We start from the raw sequence: 16,259 nt of genomic DNA, 5'->3' as shown, positions 1-16,259 counted from the left end.
GATTTAAAAGGGCAGAGTTATTTTTTTTTAAGTTTCAAACAACTTCCATTTCAGTATTTATTTTATTTGTCTCCAAACTCGTAAATTTTACGCAGAATGGTCGTCTAATTGTTTCTAGAGTTTTGTCATGATTAAAATTAACATTATAGCCTGGATTATTCTGTTTTCCTCGTTTTCTGAAAACAAAATACAAAGTTTTTCTGAAATGTTTCATGAACAAACATATTAGTAATTAAGATTCATTAAATACTATTAATTACAACTACAAGCATTTAATGTAATGAAAATTGTTGATAATCTATTGGACTGATTATTCTAATGCTAAGTGAAAAAGGACCATTTGCCCCGTTTTTTCATTCTGTAATCTATTTGATAAAAACCTGCTGTAATTCAATTCAATTTTGGTTTCCCTTTATAAACGACTTGCGGATGTTTACAATAAAGAGAGAGGAGAAAAAAATTTTAAGATTGTGAAGTAGGTATGCAACTATGTCATTAGCCGTCTTTTGAAATTAAGTTAACAGTCCCTTTAAGTTAAAAAATAAAGTTTTGATTGTATTTCATCAAAATTTTAATTAAAATAAGATTGAAACCAGGACCAACAAAGCTTTCAAAATCACTGTCACGTCTAATAAGAAAAAGATTCGACGGAGTTTGTCTTCAGATTAAAATGAAATGGATTATCTAACAGCAACACTGATCCAGTACTACCCGGAGAAGTATTCTGTCCCGAATCTGAACCAGTACTCGGAGAAGTATTCTATCCCGGACCTGAACCAGTACCCGGAGAATAAAAAAGAACTTGGGATACAGAACAGAAGTTGAAGAAGAGAGGGAAAAATCTAGAACCAGGTCAGAACCCTTTGATAAAATATAAAGTTTAAAGTTTCTTGAAAGACTTAAATTTTAAAGGTTTATCAAAGAAACATCCTGATAAATTATACAAGACAGAATAGAACAAATTTCAAATCGATTTTCTAAAAGAAAGAAAATATGAATATTAAATATGAAAGCATATGGAATAGTTTGTAGGGTTGTTCTTCTTTATTTATAATTTAATAGCATTCATCAACCGTTACTACACGCAACCAACTTCTCTTTAATTTACTTTCTCTTTCTTTTAGTTTAATTAGTTTAAATTATTGATATATATATATATATATATTAATATATATAGTCCACGACAATTTCTAGACACATTTTTTACAAACATTCTATCTAACTATTTTCTATCTGTTTATTCTAGTTATATCTGATATATTCTAGCTAAAAAAACTATCTATCTTTCTGCTTTATTCTAGTTATGTCTGTTTTTTTCTAATTATATCTGTTATATTCTAGCTAAAAAAACTATCTATCTTTCTGCTTTATTCTAGTTTATCTAACTATTTATCAATCTGTTTCAGTCTAGTTAAATAACTATTTATCTATCTTTTTTATTCTAGTTGATCTAACTATCTATCTATCTGATATTTTCTAATTTATCTAACTATCTATCTATCTGTAATATTCTAAATTATCTAACTATACCTATCTATCTGCGATATTATAATTTATCTAACTATCTATCTATCTGTTATATTCTAGTTAAGCTGACTATCTATCTATCTGTTATAATATACATATTTCCTTTTAACAAAGAAATCGAAAAAATTTCAATTAAGTTTAAAATTAATAAATGCCTGAGGTGTCTAATTAATGCTAAAGTTAATTACCACTTTTTAATAGTATATTCATCAAAGCAGAGTTAAAAGAAACGTTAACATCAAACCGCTTTAATTGATTCTTTATCACGATAAACTACGTTTGTTATAATTGCTTATAATCACGGTAAAGTACGTGAACCTGTACGTTATAATTGGTTCTTAATTATGGTAAACTACGCGATCCTGCACGTTATAATTGGTTCTTAATCACGGTAAAGTACGTGAACCTACACATTATAATAGCTTCTTAATCATGATAAACTATGCGATCATGCACGTTATAATTGCTTCTTAATCAAGGTAAACTATGCGATCCTGCACGTTATAATTGCTTCTTGATCACGGTAAAGTACGTGAACCTGCACATTAAAATTTCTTCTAAATCACGCTAAACTAAGCGAACCTGCACGTTATTGTTGCTTCTTACTAATGTAAAACTACATAAACCTGCACGTTATAATTGCTTTTTTATCAAGGTAAACTTTGCGAACCTGCACGTTATAATTGCTTCTTAATCACATTAAGCTACAAGAACCTGCACTTTATAATTGGTTCTTAATCATGTTGAACTTTGCGAACCTGCAGGTTATGATTGCTTCTTAATCACGTTGAACTATTCGAACCTGCACGTTATGATTGGTTCTTAGTCACGTTGAACTATGCGAACCTGCACATTATGATTGCTTTTTAATCACGTTATGATTGCTTCTTAATCACGTTGAACAATGCGAACCTGCACGTTATGATTGGTTCTTAATCACGTTGAACTAAGCGAACCTGCACATTATGATTGCTTCTTAATCACGTTATGATTGCTTCTTAATCACGTTGAACTATTCGAACCTGCACGTTATGATTGGTTCTTAATCACGTTGAACTATGCGAACCTGCACATTATGATTGCTTCTTAATCACGTTATGATTGCTTCTTAATCACGTTGAACTATTCGAACCTGCACGTTATGATTGGTTCTTAATCACGTTGAACTATGCGAACCTGCACGTTATGATCGCTTCTTAATCACGTTGAACAATGCGAACCTGCACATTATGATTGCTTCTTAATCACGTTATGATCGCTTCTTAATCACGTTGAACAATGCGAACCTGCACGTTATGATTGCTTCTTAATCACGTTAAACTATGCGAACCTGCACATTATAATTGCTACTTAATGCTGCAATATTTTCTCCCTGCTATAAATATATTCAAATTCAACATCCTCCCATGGGCATCAATACAATTGTAAACTTGATCTCCAAATATCTTTATTGATTTAGTTAAACAGTTAAACCTGATGGTTGGGTGGATTGTATTTATGCACTAAAACTAGAAATATATACTGGAAATCAAGGAATTACAATATAGTACACCAGGCTAACTTAGACTGCTCATGTGCTAGTAAAAGCGATATTTTCCACTCGTGTACAACTGGAGTACACGAGCAATTAACAGACGCTGTATATAGGATTCTTTGTATACGAAATACAAAATCTTTAAAAATAGACAAAATTCATAAACTTTATGTTTCATGTTAAAAATTGGATTATTTCTTTAAAAATTGTAAAACTTAACCCTTGAATGGATGTTAGATGGCAGTCAAAAAACCCTCGTGTAAAAGTAGCATGGCGTGTCGGGACCACAGTAGGCCTCCTAGGCTATACCGTGAGATCGTATGATTAGTCTGTGCATTACACCTTTTCTTCTTGCTTTTTATCTCTGAACCGCTGTTAACTAAGGTTCATTTCAAGTACCGGGCCGGGCAGATTTTCGATCAGCTACAGCAAGCCGTACAGTACACATACAGACAATATAAGGCAAAACGGGAAAGCACGCTAAATTAACCACCTGGCCCCTTCTAGGGATAGGAATTGAGTCTTTGTCACAACCTCAGATTTTCATATCCCTATATTATTGTAACCTGATGGTGTAAACAATTCAAATTTCAAACTTAGATTATTTTATATAACAGAATTTATAGTTTGAAAATTCTAAGATTTTCGACATTGCAGGTATGCAAATAAATAGTGGTTCGAAAATCAGAGTTTGTGACAGAGATTCAATTCCTTCTTGTGTAACATTTCACAAGATGTACATTATATAACAGTAACAAACTCAACCATTTTCTTTAGAGAAACAACCCTGGGCTATGCACATAGAACTGACGTATAACATTTCAAATGTAATTCTTCTTTTAATTTTAAATGTCTTAACACAAGTTGAAAAAAAACTCCAACCGATCTTTTAAAAAATCTGGAAAAAGTAGAAATAAATAAAAGTGATAAACTACACAGAGTTTTCTTTTTTTGTATAATGTACTTGGCAGGATGGTGTCTATCGCTCTATGAATATAACAGATTTCTCAGCGAGAGACACCCAGCGGCTAAATAACCATCCTTCAAAGAACATCATATATATATATATATATATATATATAAATTTGCATGGATTCTTCGACCTTCTTGGGTGTAATCCTTTTCAACCAGTTTCTCCTTTTAGACGCAACCGATAAAAGTAAAATTACCAATCCGAATTTGATTATGATTCCGCCTAACCCCCCTTTAGTTGTTCTTAAACTCTCCCTTTAACAGTTTATTTCGTTCCAAAAGAACAACAAGCTGCTTTGGTTTAATTTTTATAAACCCCAACTTTAGATTTTTGTTTTAGTGTTGAAGGACGAATTGGACAAGTTGGTTTTAATAATATAGATTAAGTACTTTCAATAATTATACAATCAACATAATTTAATTAACACAGTTTTCATTAGAATTTATATAAACGTTGCATATAAATCGATATTTACATCATGAAACTTTATTACGTTTCTTGTATTATTTTACGTAAAATTTTCATAACTTTTTAATGCTTAGACTGGTTTGAGACAGCAAGACTTAAAGAGATATTTTAAAAATTAAATATACATTTATAAGGTTTTTTTAATTTTTCAGTTTGCTCGAACTTCTCCCTAAATACTAAACATTTTTAAAGAGCCCCCCCCCCCCTCTCCCGTCCTCTCGTCCCAATGAATTTTCTCAAACTCAAAACTCTTATATATTAGCAACCTGACGGTGTAAAACCTTAAAACCTCCAACTTTAACTATTTTATCTAGCAGATCTCAGAATTTTAAAAAAAATCAAGGCTATCAGATTGCAAAGCATTAGAAAATTAGACTTTTAAGATTCTTTGTTTAGTTTCTCAGGGTTCCAGAAATATTTTACAATTTCTTCAATAGCAGGGTTTCCACTAATTATTAAATTTTCTTTATTAGTAGGGTTTCCTTAATTATTACTATTTCTTTAACAGTTCGGATCAATTGAAAATTACAATTTCACAATTAGCAAGGTTTTCTATTAAATTTTACAATTTCTTTAATAGCAGGGGTTCCTTTAAATATTAAAATTTCTCTTATAGCAAGGATTTCATTAGCTAGATACTACAATTTCTCTATTATGTAATATCAGGGTTTCCATTGAATATTACAATTTCTCCGATAGCAGAGGTTGCATTATCACAATTTTTACAATGGCAGGGTTTCCATTAAATATTACAATCTCTCCAATAGAAGGGTTTCCATTAAATATTAAAATTTTTTCAATAGCAGGGTTTCCATTAAATATTACAATCTCTCCAATAGAAGGGTTTCCATTAAATATTAAAATTTGTTCAATAGCAGGGTTTCCATTAAATATTACAATCTCTCCAATAGAAGGGTTTCCATTAAATATTAAAATTTCTTCAATAGCAGGGTTTCCATTAAATATTACAATTTCTCCAATATCAGGGTTTCCTTTAAAAATTACAATTGCTCCAATAGCAGGGTTTCCATTAAATATTACAATTCCTCTATTAGCAGGGTTTCCATTAAATATTACAATTTCTCTAATAGCAGGGTTTCCATTAAAAATTACAATTTCTCTAGTAGCAGGGTTTCCTTTAAATATTACAATTTTTTCAATAGCAGGGGTTCCATTAAATATTACAATTTTTCATGAACATCTTAAAGGTGTTATAAGTTGTGTTTCTAATTTCAAAAATTGTGTTATCATGTTCAGTCAAGTTAATCGTTTGAAATAATAAAGTTAATTTACCTAGATTCTTAATTTTAATATTAACTGGCACAAGCAAATATATATAAAAACTGCGAAAAGTTTTCCCGAATATTATCCTAAACACTTTATTTATAATATTTATATTAGTATTAGTGTATTAACTATAAATTATCGATAATATCGGAGTTGTCGACAAATTTTCTTTAATAAAATTGTAAATAGAAATTAGTGGATTTACAAAAGTTTATGTTGCGCCTTTCATAGAAATCATGACTAGGAATATTTTTTGTTCAAATATAAATATAGTTCATTTCTATGGAGCTTTTTTAAAGCATTATTGAAATTTCTACGTTGAAAATATCAAAATAAAGGTACTAAATTTTATATAGTCATCAGATCTTTTAATATTTGTAGAAATGTTATCATAGAATTGGTGTCTTTTACGTTATTCTTTTTCTTTTCTCAAAATCTTAAAATAATTTATCGGGTTTTCGATGTCGCAATTTCTGACGTCAAAAAAGTTGTATAAGTTATATTTTCAACGGATAGTTATTTATTAAAGTTTTTTATATAAAATTACAGAACTCTGTAAAAGTGTCGTGACTGAAAGTCTCCAGTAATGTTTGTTTAATTTCAGAAAAGATTAGTTTTCGATTTTCAAAAAATTCCCTAAAAATCAAAATAAAAAATTAGTCTGAATTAAAAAAAATCTGTTACTTTCAGGAAAGTAAAAAAGAAATTCTATAGATATATCATCGTTTTGGAAAATGTCTTAAAATTAGGAAAATAATAAACGTTTTTGCCAAAATTACCTCCCCCCCCCACTCCACTCCACTCGTAGATATACATAAGCTCAATTACATAAAAGTTTTAGTATTAATTACAATAGTAAGAGCATAGCAATGTAATTAAAAATAACTTAGCGTGTGGTTTGGTGAATCATTTAATATACATTTACAACTTACATACTTTTATGAATTATTGTCGACAGTTATCATATAAAATCCATTAAATAAATGATAAATAAGAAATATATATATAAACTAACGATTAATAATATTTCACACCTCTAATCAATCATATTTCGAAATGTTTCAAGAACTATTATTCTTTTTTTTTGACTCGTCAATATTTAATATCAGTGATGTTTCATGTTCAAATAATTTTGAAAAATAATGTTTTCAAAAAATAAAAATATAATTTCTAATTTTAATTCAGTTTTTAATAAAATTCCTTAAATGTGAAAATGCGATTGAAGAAAGAAATATCTTTTCTTTGGAACATTATTTATAGATTTTAAAAATTTGAAAAAATCAACTGTCTTTTATTTTTATTACTTATCCTTCGTTTGATGTTAAGAAAAGCCCACATTAAAACTTCAACAGTTCAACAATAAGAATTTTATTTTTTATTTTTAACATAAAATCAAATTATTTCCGTAAAACCTCCGATTGTAAAAAGTATGAATTATTTATTATTTTAAATTGTATTTCATGTATGCATGGTTCTTAGAAATATTTTATTGATTTCAGTCGGCACAGTAACTTACTTCACTAGGCTATACAATGTTAAATTTAGCTGAAATATAAACATGCAATACTTATTTATATCATAACAATACTGAACTCATTTAATAGTTTAAAGCTTGACTCTTTTCATCACCAGATTATCGAATAAATGTCGCGAATAAATAGGACGATTTTATTTAATAGTTCAAAGCTTGACTCTTTTCATCATCAGATTATCGAATAAATGTCGCGAATAAATAGGACGATTTTATTTAATAAACATGTTCAATCATAAGTTTTACTTAATTTCCTTTTCACTAAAAAATTTTATCTAAATATATTGTGGGAACTCTCTGACCCCGGGAAAGGTTTATGCCAAGAAAAATGTCGATTTTTTTAATTATTGGAAATTCTTCGATGGAAACAGAAAAATCTGCGAAATATGTATTTTATTTAATGTTAAATTTCTAGAAAAATTATAGAAATTAGAAACATAAATGTAAATTTCTTATAGTTACATCAAATTGTATGTAGTAAGTGTCCTATTCCATAAAAGGTTCTTGAACACGTATCTATCCAGGTACCATAAAGTTTCACTTAGCTATCAAACCCAAATCCCCAAACCAATGGACGCGATCTCGTCAGCTATCGATGTCAAAAAGGACACTAGCTATTAATCGATCAATGCCAAACGAATGGGCACGATCTCATGAGCTATCAATGTCAACCAGACACTAGCTCATATTCTATCAACGCCAAACCAATTGGCGCGATCTCGTCAGCTATTGATGTCAACACTGACACTAGCTATTAATCAATCAATGCCAAACCAATGGGCACGATTTTAGCTTGTATGTTTCAACAAGAACCGATTATTCTCTTGCTGCAATCAAATCGGAGTTTCTATATCAACTGAGTATATTTCTGCATGTTAGATTAGAGTTAGGAATTAACAGAGTAATTACAAATTATGCGCTGTTATATATAACGTAGTTAAGCAATCACAATATGTGTATGCTGGAAATATATATCTACGCATCTAGCTTGGGTTAATCGCAATACATGATTTACATATTTACTAATAAGCACATTTATCTAGATTTACTATGGGGCCTCTATATTTATTACATGCAGTAATGTTTTCATGTAGAAATCCAATAAAAATATGAATGTTTAAGGTTCCAAGAAAAATCTAGAATGAAGCCAGGTCGTGGTTCAAAACTATGGTTTCTTCTTCTAATTATCCGACAAATAATTCCAGCCCTTGGGCTTACTCTTCAATCCCCTCTCCGGTCCAGTCGACCCAGTAGATATGACGACGGGAGTAGATCCTCCCAACCCTCCACCCACCTGCCCCCTGTACTCTTCCCATCAGATGAAGAGCTTGCAGTACATCTACCAGACTGGAAGGAAAGAGGAACTAGACAAGCTGAATATAGAACTAAACCAGGGATCACATTAAAAGGTAAAAAATAAGTAAAATACTAAAGGGACAGTACCCTTGATTCAGAGTGCAATCAACAATACTCTTCAACGTTTTATTTTCTCTTATCTGTATTTTTTAGCCAACACTATTTTTGATCAAAGTCACAGAAAAATACATCAAATACAATTCCTTAGTATTGAAATGAATTGAGTCTTTGTCACAAATTCAAATTTGTTAATCCCTATATCTTTGCAACCTGATGGTGTAAACCTTTGATATTTCAAACTTCGATTATTTGATGTAACAGAATTCATAATTTGAAATATTTAAGGTTTACACATTGGTTTGCAAAGATTAAAAATTTGAGCTGGTGGCAAAGACTCAATTTCTTTGAAATCTTAAAATTTTGTTGAAATTTCCAATCACTACAAACTTTAGGCGAATTGAAGTCCCACGGAGAACCAAAGCAAAAATGTCCTGAGAGTTCAAGTATTAAACCCTGTTCATGCAAGGAGAGAACATCAGGCCTTGATATCACTTGTGAAGGAATCGGTTTGGTGGATCTCCAGGTAATACAATTAGAGATGGGCATCATTTTGGGATCTGTTTATTAACATACAAGAGATGGAATTTAAAGAATTTGAGCCGCGGTTTAAATCCGCCAAAACCCGGTTTAAATTCAGCGCCGGCTTAGATCTTGAAACATTTGATACATTTTTAAGTGGAACCAACCATATTTAAACCGCGGCTTAAATTTAAACCGCCGCTCAAATTCTTTAAATTCGGCCAAAGGTTTTTTTACTTTTAAGATGATCGTTCTTGAACACTGGAACACGATATTCAATATGGTCACCTAAACATTTGATGATAAATGTGAGATTAGGGTCTTTCCCAATGTTTAAAGCACAAAAAGCCCACATTTTGAAAATATTTGGACTAAGGGTTCGCATATCTATGGGGTAAGGCTTTTCTATTTTAAACGTGTTTGTCGGCATCTCTGCATATTAAAAGAAAAAGTATTGCAAGACATTTGTGTAAATTGTTGAATTATTGACCAAAACGCGCTTGAATTCAAATTCATGGAAAACTGTTCAGAGCTGGGAACTTTAGAATCGTAGATGTCAGGATTAATGCTTAATCCTCTCTTTTTGCTAATCTCGAGACTAATATAATCTCGAGATTATGTTAGTCTCGAGATTAAACATTTAGATCAACAAATTTGATTCTAGGAACTCCAGATTTCACTTAATTTCTCACACATTTATTTAATTATACATTAGTTAAAATTGGTTAAAAAAGAATCTCAAACCTATTATTGAATATTTTTTCTTCAGCGATTAATTTACAAAATAGCCGACGACAAATGCTGTATTTGATAAAATTGCGGATTACTCTCATGGGATAGAATTTATTTTCAAGACTGTCATTGGTCAATAAAATTTACGAACTATATTTCTACACTCTCATTGGAGTAAACAATGTACAGATATCCAAAAAAGAGAAAAAGAGTGGATTAAGGGCTAAAATTAAAAGTTTCTTATACAGTGGATATTCGGATTAAGTAGTTGGGATTAAAGGTTATCCATTCTAAAGTTCCCAGCTCTGATCTACAAATTATTTATTAAATGAATATTAGGTACTAAAATTCAAACGTCGGTCCTTCTCCAAAGTTTTACACTCACCACTGACTTTATTAACGCCCAAATTTGGAAAAATCCGCAATTTTCTCTTCCTAAATCCGCAATTTCACAAATTTTACAGATATTCTATAGATATATGGATAATACGTTAAGATACAATATGTATTCATATATATTAGATACAATTGGTTGAAATGTCGTCTATCTGAAAATCTGTATTTTATTGTTAAGGCGGTAACAGACCAGCTAAAGAGTCACAATCAAGTTAGCGTTCAGGAATACAATGTAACTATTTTTTTTATTTTGTTATTTCAAATTCTTTATATTCATCTTTTTATTTATCTTTATATTCATCTTTATATTAATCTTTATATTCATCTTTATATTCATCTTTATATTCATCTTTATATTCATCTTTATTTTCATCTTTACATTCATCTTTATATTAACTTTATATTCATCTTTATACTCATCTTTATATTCATCTTTTTATATTCATCTTTATATTCATCTTTATATTCACTTTATATGCATCTTTATATTCATCTTTACATTAATCTTTATATTCATCTTTATATTCACTTTATATTTATCCTTATATTCGTCTTTATATTAATCTTTTTATTCATCTTTATATTCATCTTTATATTCATCTTTATATTCATCTTTATATTCGACTTTATATTCATCTTTATATTATCTTTATATTCATATTTACATGCTACTTTATATTAATCTTTTTATTCATCTTTATATTCATCTTGATATTCGCTTTATATTAATCTTTATATTCATTTTAATATTCATCTTTATATTCATATTTTTATTCATTTTTATATTCATCTTTTTATTCATCTTTATATTCATCTTTATATTCATCATTATATTCGTCTTTATATTCATCTTTATATTCATGTTTATTTTTATTTTTATATTCATCTTAATATTCACTTTATATTAATTTTTATATTCATCTTTATATTCATCTTTATATTCATCTTTATATTCATCTTTATATTCGTCTTAATATTCATCTTTTTATTCATTTTATATCCATCTTTATATTCGCTTTATATTCATCTTTATATTCATCTTTATATTCATCTTTAAATTCAAATTTTTATTCATCTTTATATTCATCTTTATATTAATCTTTATATTCATCTTTATATTAATCTTTTTATTCATCTTTATATTCATCTTTATATTCATCATTATATTCATCTTTATATTCATCTTTATATTCATCTTTATATTCATCTTTATATTCATCTACCTGTCTACCTGTCTACCTGTTTACCTGTCTACCTGTCTACCTGTCTACCTGTCTACCTGTCTACTTATCTACCAATATACCTGTCTACCTGTCTACCTGTATACCTGACTACCTGTCTACCTGTCTACCTGTCTGCCTATCTACCTGTATACCTGTCTACCTGTCTACCTTTCTACTTGTCTACCTGTCTACCTTTATACCTGTATACCTGTCTACCTGTCTACATATCTACCTGTCTAACTGTTTACCTACATACCTGTCTACTTTATACCTGTATACATGTCTATCTGTCTACCTGTCTGCCTGTCTACCTGTCTACCTGTCTACCTGTCTACCTGTCTACCTGTCTACCTATATACCTGTATAGGATAATTACTCNCCCATCCCTTGTCCATAGATTCAGCTTCAAATCCAGGCCAGCGTCTACACCAACATTGTATAACTCTAGGAGCTGGTAAGTGATCTTCATTGTGTTGGAAGTAAATCTCCCGCCATACCTCAGCTGGTCAGCTGAATTTCTACTGTTGGAGACAGGGAACGAGAGGTGTTGTCGGCAGCAGGTTAGGGTATACACTGGGATCAGGTTAGGGTATACACTGGGGGTTAGGGTATACACTGTCTACTTATCTACCTGTTTATTTGTGTACCTATATATCTGTGTAATAACTGCTGACCTGTCTACTTGCTTAAGTGTCTACCTGTCTGCTTGTCTACCTGTCTACCTGTCCTGTATTCTATGCCCCCTATTATTGATTAGGGTTTTGCTCAGATTGGTTACTTCAAGATACGGGATTGCAGAATACCCAAGTTCCCTGATTACATATTCATGGGTTTAAAGATTGTTCATCTACTTGTCTACAACTGTGGTAAGTCAATAATTTTGTTAATTAATAATCTAAATTTTGTTGAATAGAAAGATAAATAATTGTAAAATCTAAATTTTGTTGAATAGGAAGATAAATATTTTAAAATCAAATGATTGATTAAATATATACATTTTACCCTAGAGATTTTGAGGTATTAATAGATTTTCTGAAATGTTTTCTTGACAGTTGTTCAATGGGTTGTATACTATTATATGTACGTAAATCTCAGTAATGGCGAAAATAAATAATTAGCCATGAATATGTGGGAACAGTTTTAAAGAGCTCCAAATAGTCATTTATTTAAAACCCTATCAGAAAGTTAAGAATGCGACATTTTATAAATTCTTCCAATGTCTCTTTATATTTGAACTTAACTTTAGCTAAATTTAAAATATCATAAGGTTTAATTTTTAAAAGGTTGCAAATATTTAGGGATTATAAAATTCAAACTTATCAATTCCTATCTGACTCTGTCTTAGACCTTTCAGTCAGCAACGTAGTTGTGGTATCAATATTTTAAATGTTCATAAACCATGTTTATTGGACAAGGGAGACAGTAAACTAAAATTTATTAGGTTGACAGTATTCCATTAAATTTACTTACAAATAAAGTTATTGTACAGACATTGTTTGTAAATGCATAACTTTTTAGTACATTTTTATAGTTCTTAATTCATGAAAAGACTCATTAGTAAATATAGTATTAACTGTCCAAATGCATACCTAGAGGGCCCTTAGCCGAAAAATATTAAATGAACGCTAGGATTAAACTTTTAAACTTTTGCCAAAGGTTCAGATTAAACCTTGTATTATTAAGAGGTTCAGATTAAACCTTGTATTATTTAGAGGTTTAGATTAAACCTTGTATTGTCTAGAGGTTCAGATTAAGCCTTGTAATATATAGAGGTTCAGATTAAACCTTGTATTATTTAGAGGTTCAGATTAAACCTTGTATTATTTAGAGGTTCAGATTAAACCTTGTATTATTTAGAGGTTCAGATTAAACCTTGTATTATTTAGACGTTTAGATTAAACCTTGTATTGTCTAGAGGTTCAGATTAAACCTTGTATTGTATAGAGGTTCAGATTAAACCTTGTATTGTATAGAGGTTCAGATTAAACCTTGTATTGTATAGAGGTTCAGATTAAACCTTGTATTAAATAGAGGTTCAGATTAAACCTTGTATTAAATAGAGGTTCAGAGCCTGATGCCAAATAGCTTGAGCTCTCTGGCTGGAAGCTTGAAGCACCTAGTTCTATCCAACAACAAGCTTCATGAGGTTCCTAAGATGGCACTTCGTCAGCTCCGTGAACTAGATCATCTTAATCTCAACCAAAACAACATTACCATCATTAAGTAAGATTTAATTTAAAAAATTCATTTGTTAGTCGTTAATTACAAATTCATTTTTTATGAGAAAATTAGAAAACGTTAAAACAGTTTCATTCAAAATAATTATTTTTTATAATCTACAGCTAATGTAATGTTTTATAGTTTTTAATCTTGAGATTGACATTTTTTTTATAAACATTTGATTACATTTAACTTTTCAAAAAAGTAAACTTAAATAATCAGGGGAAATTTATGTATTATTTTGTTATTTTAATTAAACCTAAGTTATTTATTACTGTACTTTCTACGACTCTAATTGAATGATTACAGAAAGTTTGAGTCCCCCTTAAACTATAATTAAGAAATAATTTCATTAAATCTTATATGCTTTGCTTTGTGGGTTTAATCCTTAAAAACTTTTCTTGCTGTATGTATGTTAAATGTAAAAACTAAAAATACTTCAAACAAAAGAATTTTAAAAGATTCCAAATGAAAATGAGTTTCCCAAATTCAACCCAGAATATTTGGAATTATGCTTGAAAAGAAAATGTTAAAATGATAAAAATAGAAAAAATTTTATAGATATATTATCCTAGCGGGGCTGAAATCATATATATGTTAAATCCAATGATTTATCTTTTTGTAAGAAATAAAAGAAAAAGACAATGCGTTTGCATGGACACTCAACGGTGATCCAGATGTCCTGGCTTAATCGTCAGTGAGGCTTATCTTACAAACCTATTTTCATCCAATATTACCATAGGTTACATGCCCAACAGACAAAGGTACTCTGTAAACTTTTTTCCAAACTAAATTTATGCGATGGCTTTTGATGTTAAGATTTTTTTTCTGAAATAGACTGGACATAATCAGATTTAGTTTAGAAATAGACTGGACATAATCAGATTCAGTTTAGAAATAGACTGGACATAATCAGATTCAGTTTAGAAATAGACTGGACATAATCAGATTCAGTTTAGAAATAGACTGGACATAATCAGATTCAGTTTAGAAATAGACTGGACATAATCAGATTCAGTTTAGAAATTAGGCAAACTTCTAATTCTAGTATGAAACTTACTCTTGTTTAGGCAAAGTTTCTTAAACCCCCCTAGATGTTATAATCCTGGTCTAATGCTGTGTTGTTAAGGGAAGGAGCATTCTGGGGTTTAAGCAAAGTGACCAGGCTCTCACTTTATGATAACAAGCTTAAAGAGATAGAAAATGGCGCCTTTGATGGACTCACTAAGTAAGTAAAATTAAAAATTGTATTTTCTATTGTATCTCTTGGTGTACATTTCTGCTCTTCCACCTCTTATCTCAGTGTGCTTTTACAGACTTAGTTGTTTCTTTTCTTGGCTCATAATCCCCAACAGACATTAAATATTTGAGAACGTTCTTACTAGAATCAGCTGATCTATAACCAACTGCTGACCTTGGCCAACTGCTAATCTATAGCCAACTACTGACCTTGGCCAACTAATGACCTTGGCCAATTTCTGACCTTGGCCAACTCCTGACCTTGGCCAACTACTGGCCTTGACCAACTGCTGACCTTGGCCAACTGTTGACCTTTGAAAATAATTAACATGGGCCAGCAGTTGACCTTTGGCTAGGCGCTGTCCATGATCAGAAGTTCGCCTGGGCCAGCTGCTGACTTTAACCAGCAGGTTACTGTCATTGACCAGCAGGTGACCTTAACCAGCAGGTTACTGTCATTGACCACCAGGTGACCTTGGTCAGCTTCTGACCTGGGAAGCAGTTGTCTTTGGCCCGTAGATGACTAGGGCAAGCAGTTGTCTTTGACCTGTGATGACCTTGACCAGCTGCTGCTCTTAGCCAGCAGTTGACCTTGGTCTACAGCTGACATTGGCCAGCTGCTTACCTTCAGCCTAAAAACATCAGCTAATTTACACTAGCTTATTTTTTGGCTGATCTTGTGCTTTAGGTGATAATCTTTAGCTTACACTTCAGCTGACAATATTATTTGATACTTCAGTGCTGATCTTGTATTTAAGCTAAACACATCAACAAACTATCGTTAACCTACATTTTGGCTGATGACATCAGCTGACTTATATTAGCTTAAACTTCAGCTGACAGCATCAGCTAATTATCCTTAACAGCAAGCTCCAGCTAACTTTTTAATTGTATATATTTTAGCTAATTTTCAGCAATTTTTAAACTTACCATTTTTGCATATCTTTTATTAGCTAATTTTTATGTTTTAAATATCAAGAAGGCATTTAATCAACTCTAAACTACAGATTATTTGAATTTGGGAGAGATTAAATTAGACATCCCAGCCATAAACTATATAAGTTGTTAGGAAACATTTGAGTCACATAGTAGTTTTAGCTGCTAAGGATTTGATTCTCAAAACTAATTTCTGCCTAAAAGATGAGGTTTATGTTACAGTTAACATTGTACACTGTTCTACATGTTGTACAGTGT

The 16,259-nt window shown here is 30.6% G+C and overlaps 1 protein-coding gene across 4 annotated transcripts in view; it reads left to right on the top strand.

Annotated features, from left to right (window-relative positions):
* Positions 1-664: 664 nt before the first annotated feature.
* Positions 665-16,259, top strand: part of LOC111712788 (leucine-rich repeat-containing protein 15) — a 28,669-nt gene continuing 13,074 nt past the window's right edge. For 3 of the 4 annotated variants that reach the window (XM_023487515.1, XM_023487512.1, XM_023487514.1), the window contains exons 1-7: positions 665-852; positions 8,443-8,729; positions 9,129-9,259; positions 10,562-10,615; positions 12,364-12,472; positions 13,667-13,829; positions 14,956-15,054. In XM_023487515.1, coding sequence (XP_023343283.1) covers positions 8,462-8,729; positions 9,129-9,259; positions 10,562-10,615; positions 12,364-12,472; positions 13,667-13,829; positions 14,956-15,054 — 824 coding nt within the window. In that variant the 5' untranslated portion in view covers positions 665-852; positions 8,443-8,461. The remainder of the gene's footprint in view (positions 853-8,442; positions 8,730-9,128; positions 9,260-10,561; positions 10,616-12,363; positions 12,473-13,666; positions 13,830-14,955; positions 15,055-16,259) is intronic. The other variant, XM_023487513.1, reaches the window with a different exon arrangement.

Source organism: Eurytemora carolleeae, unplaced genomic scaffold (assembly GCF_000591075.1).
Source record: "Eurytemora carolleeae unplaced genomic scaffold, Eaff_2.0 scaffold1305, whole genome shotgun sequence".
NCBI classification, from domain to species: Eukaryota; Metazoa; Arthropoda; class Copepoda; order Calanoida; family Temoridae; genus Eurytemora; species Eurytemora carolleeae.
Note: the sequence above shows the minus strand (reverse complement) of the source record. Positions and strands in the feature narration are given on the sequence as shown.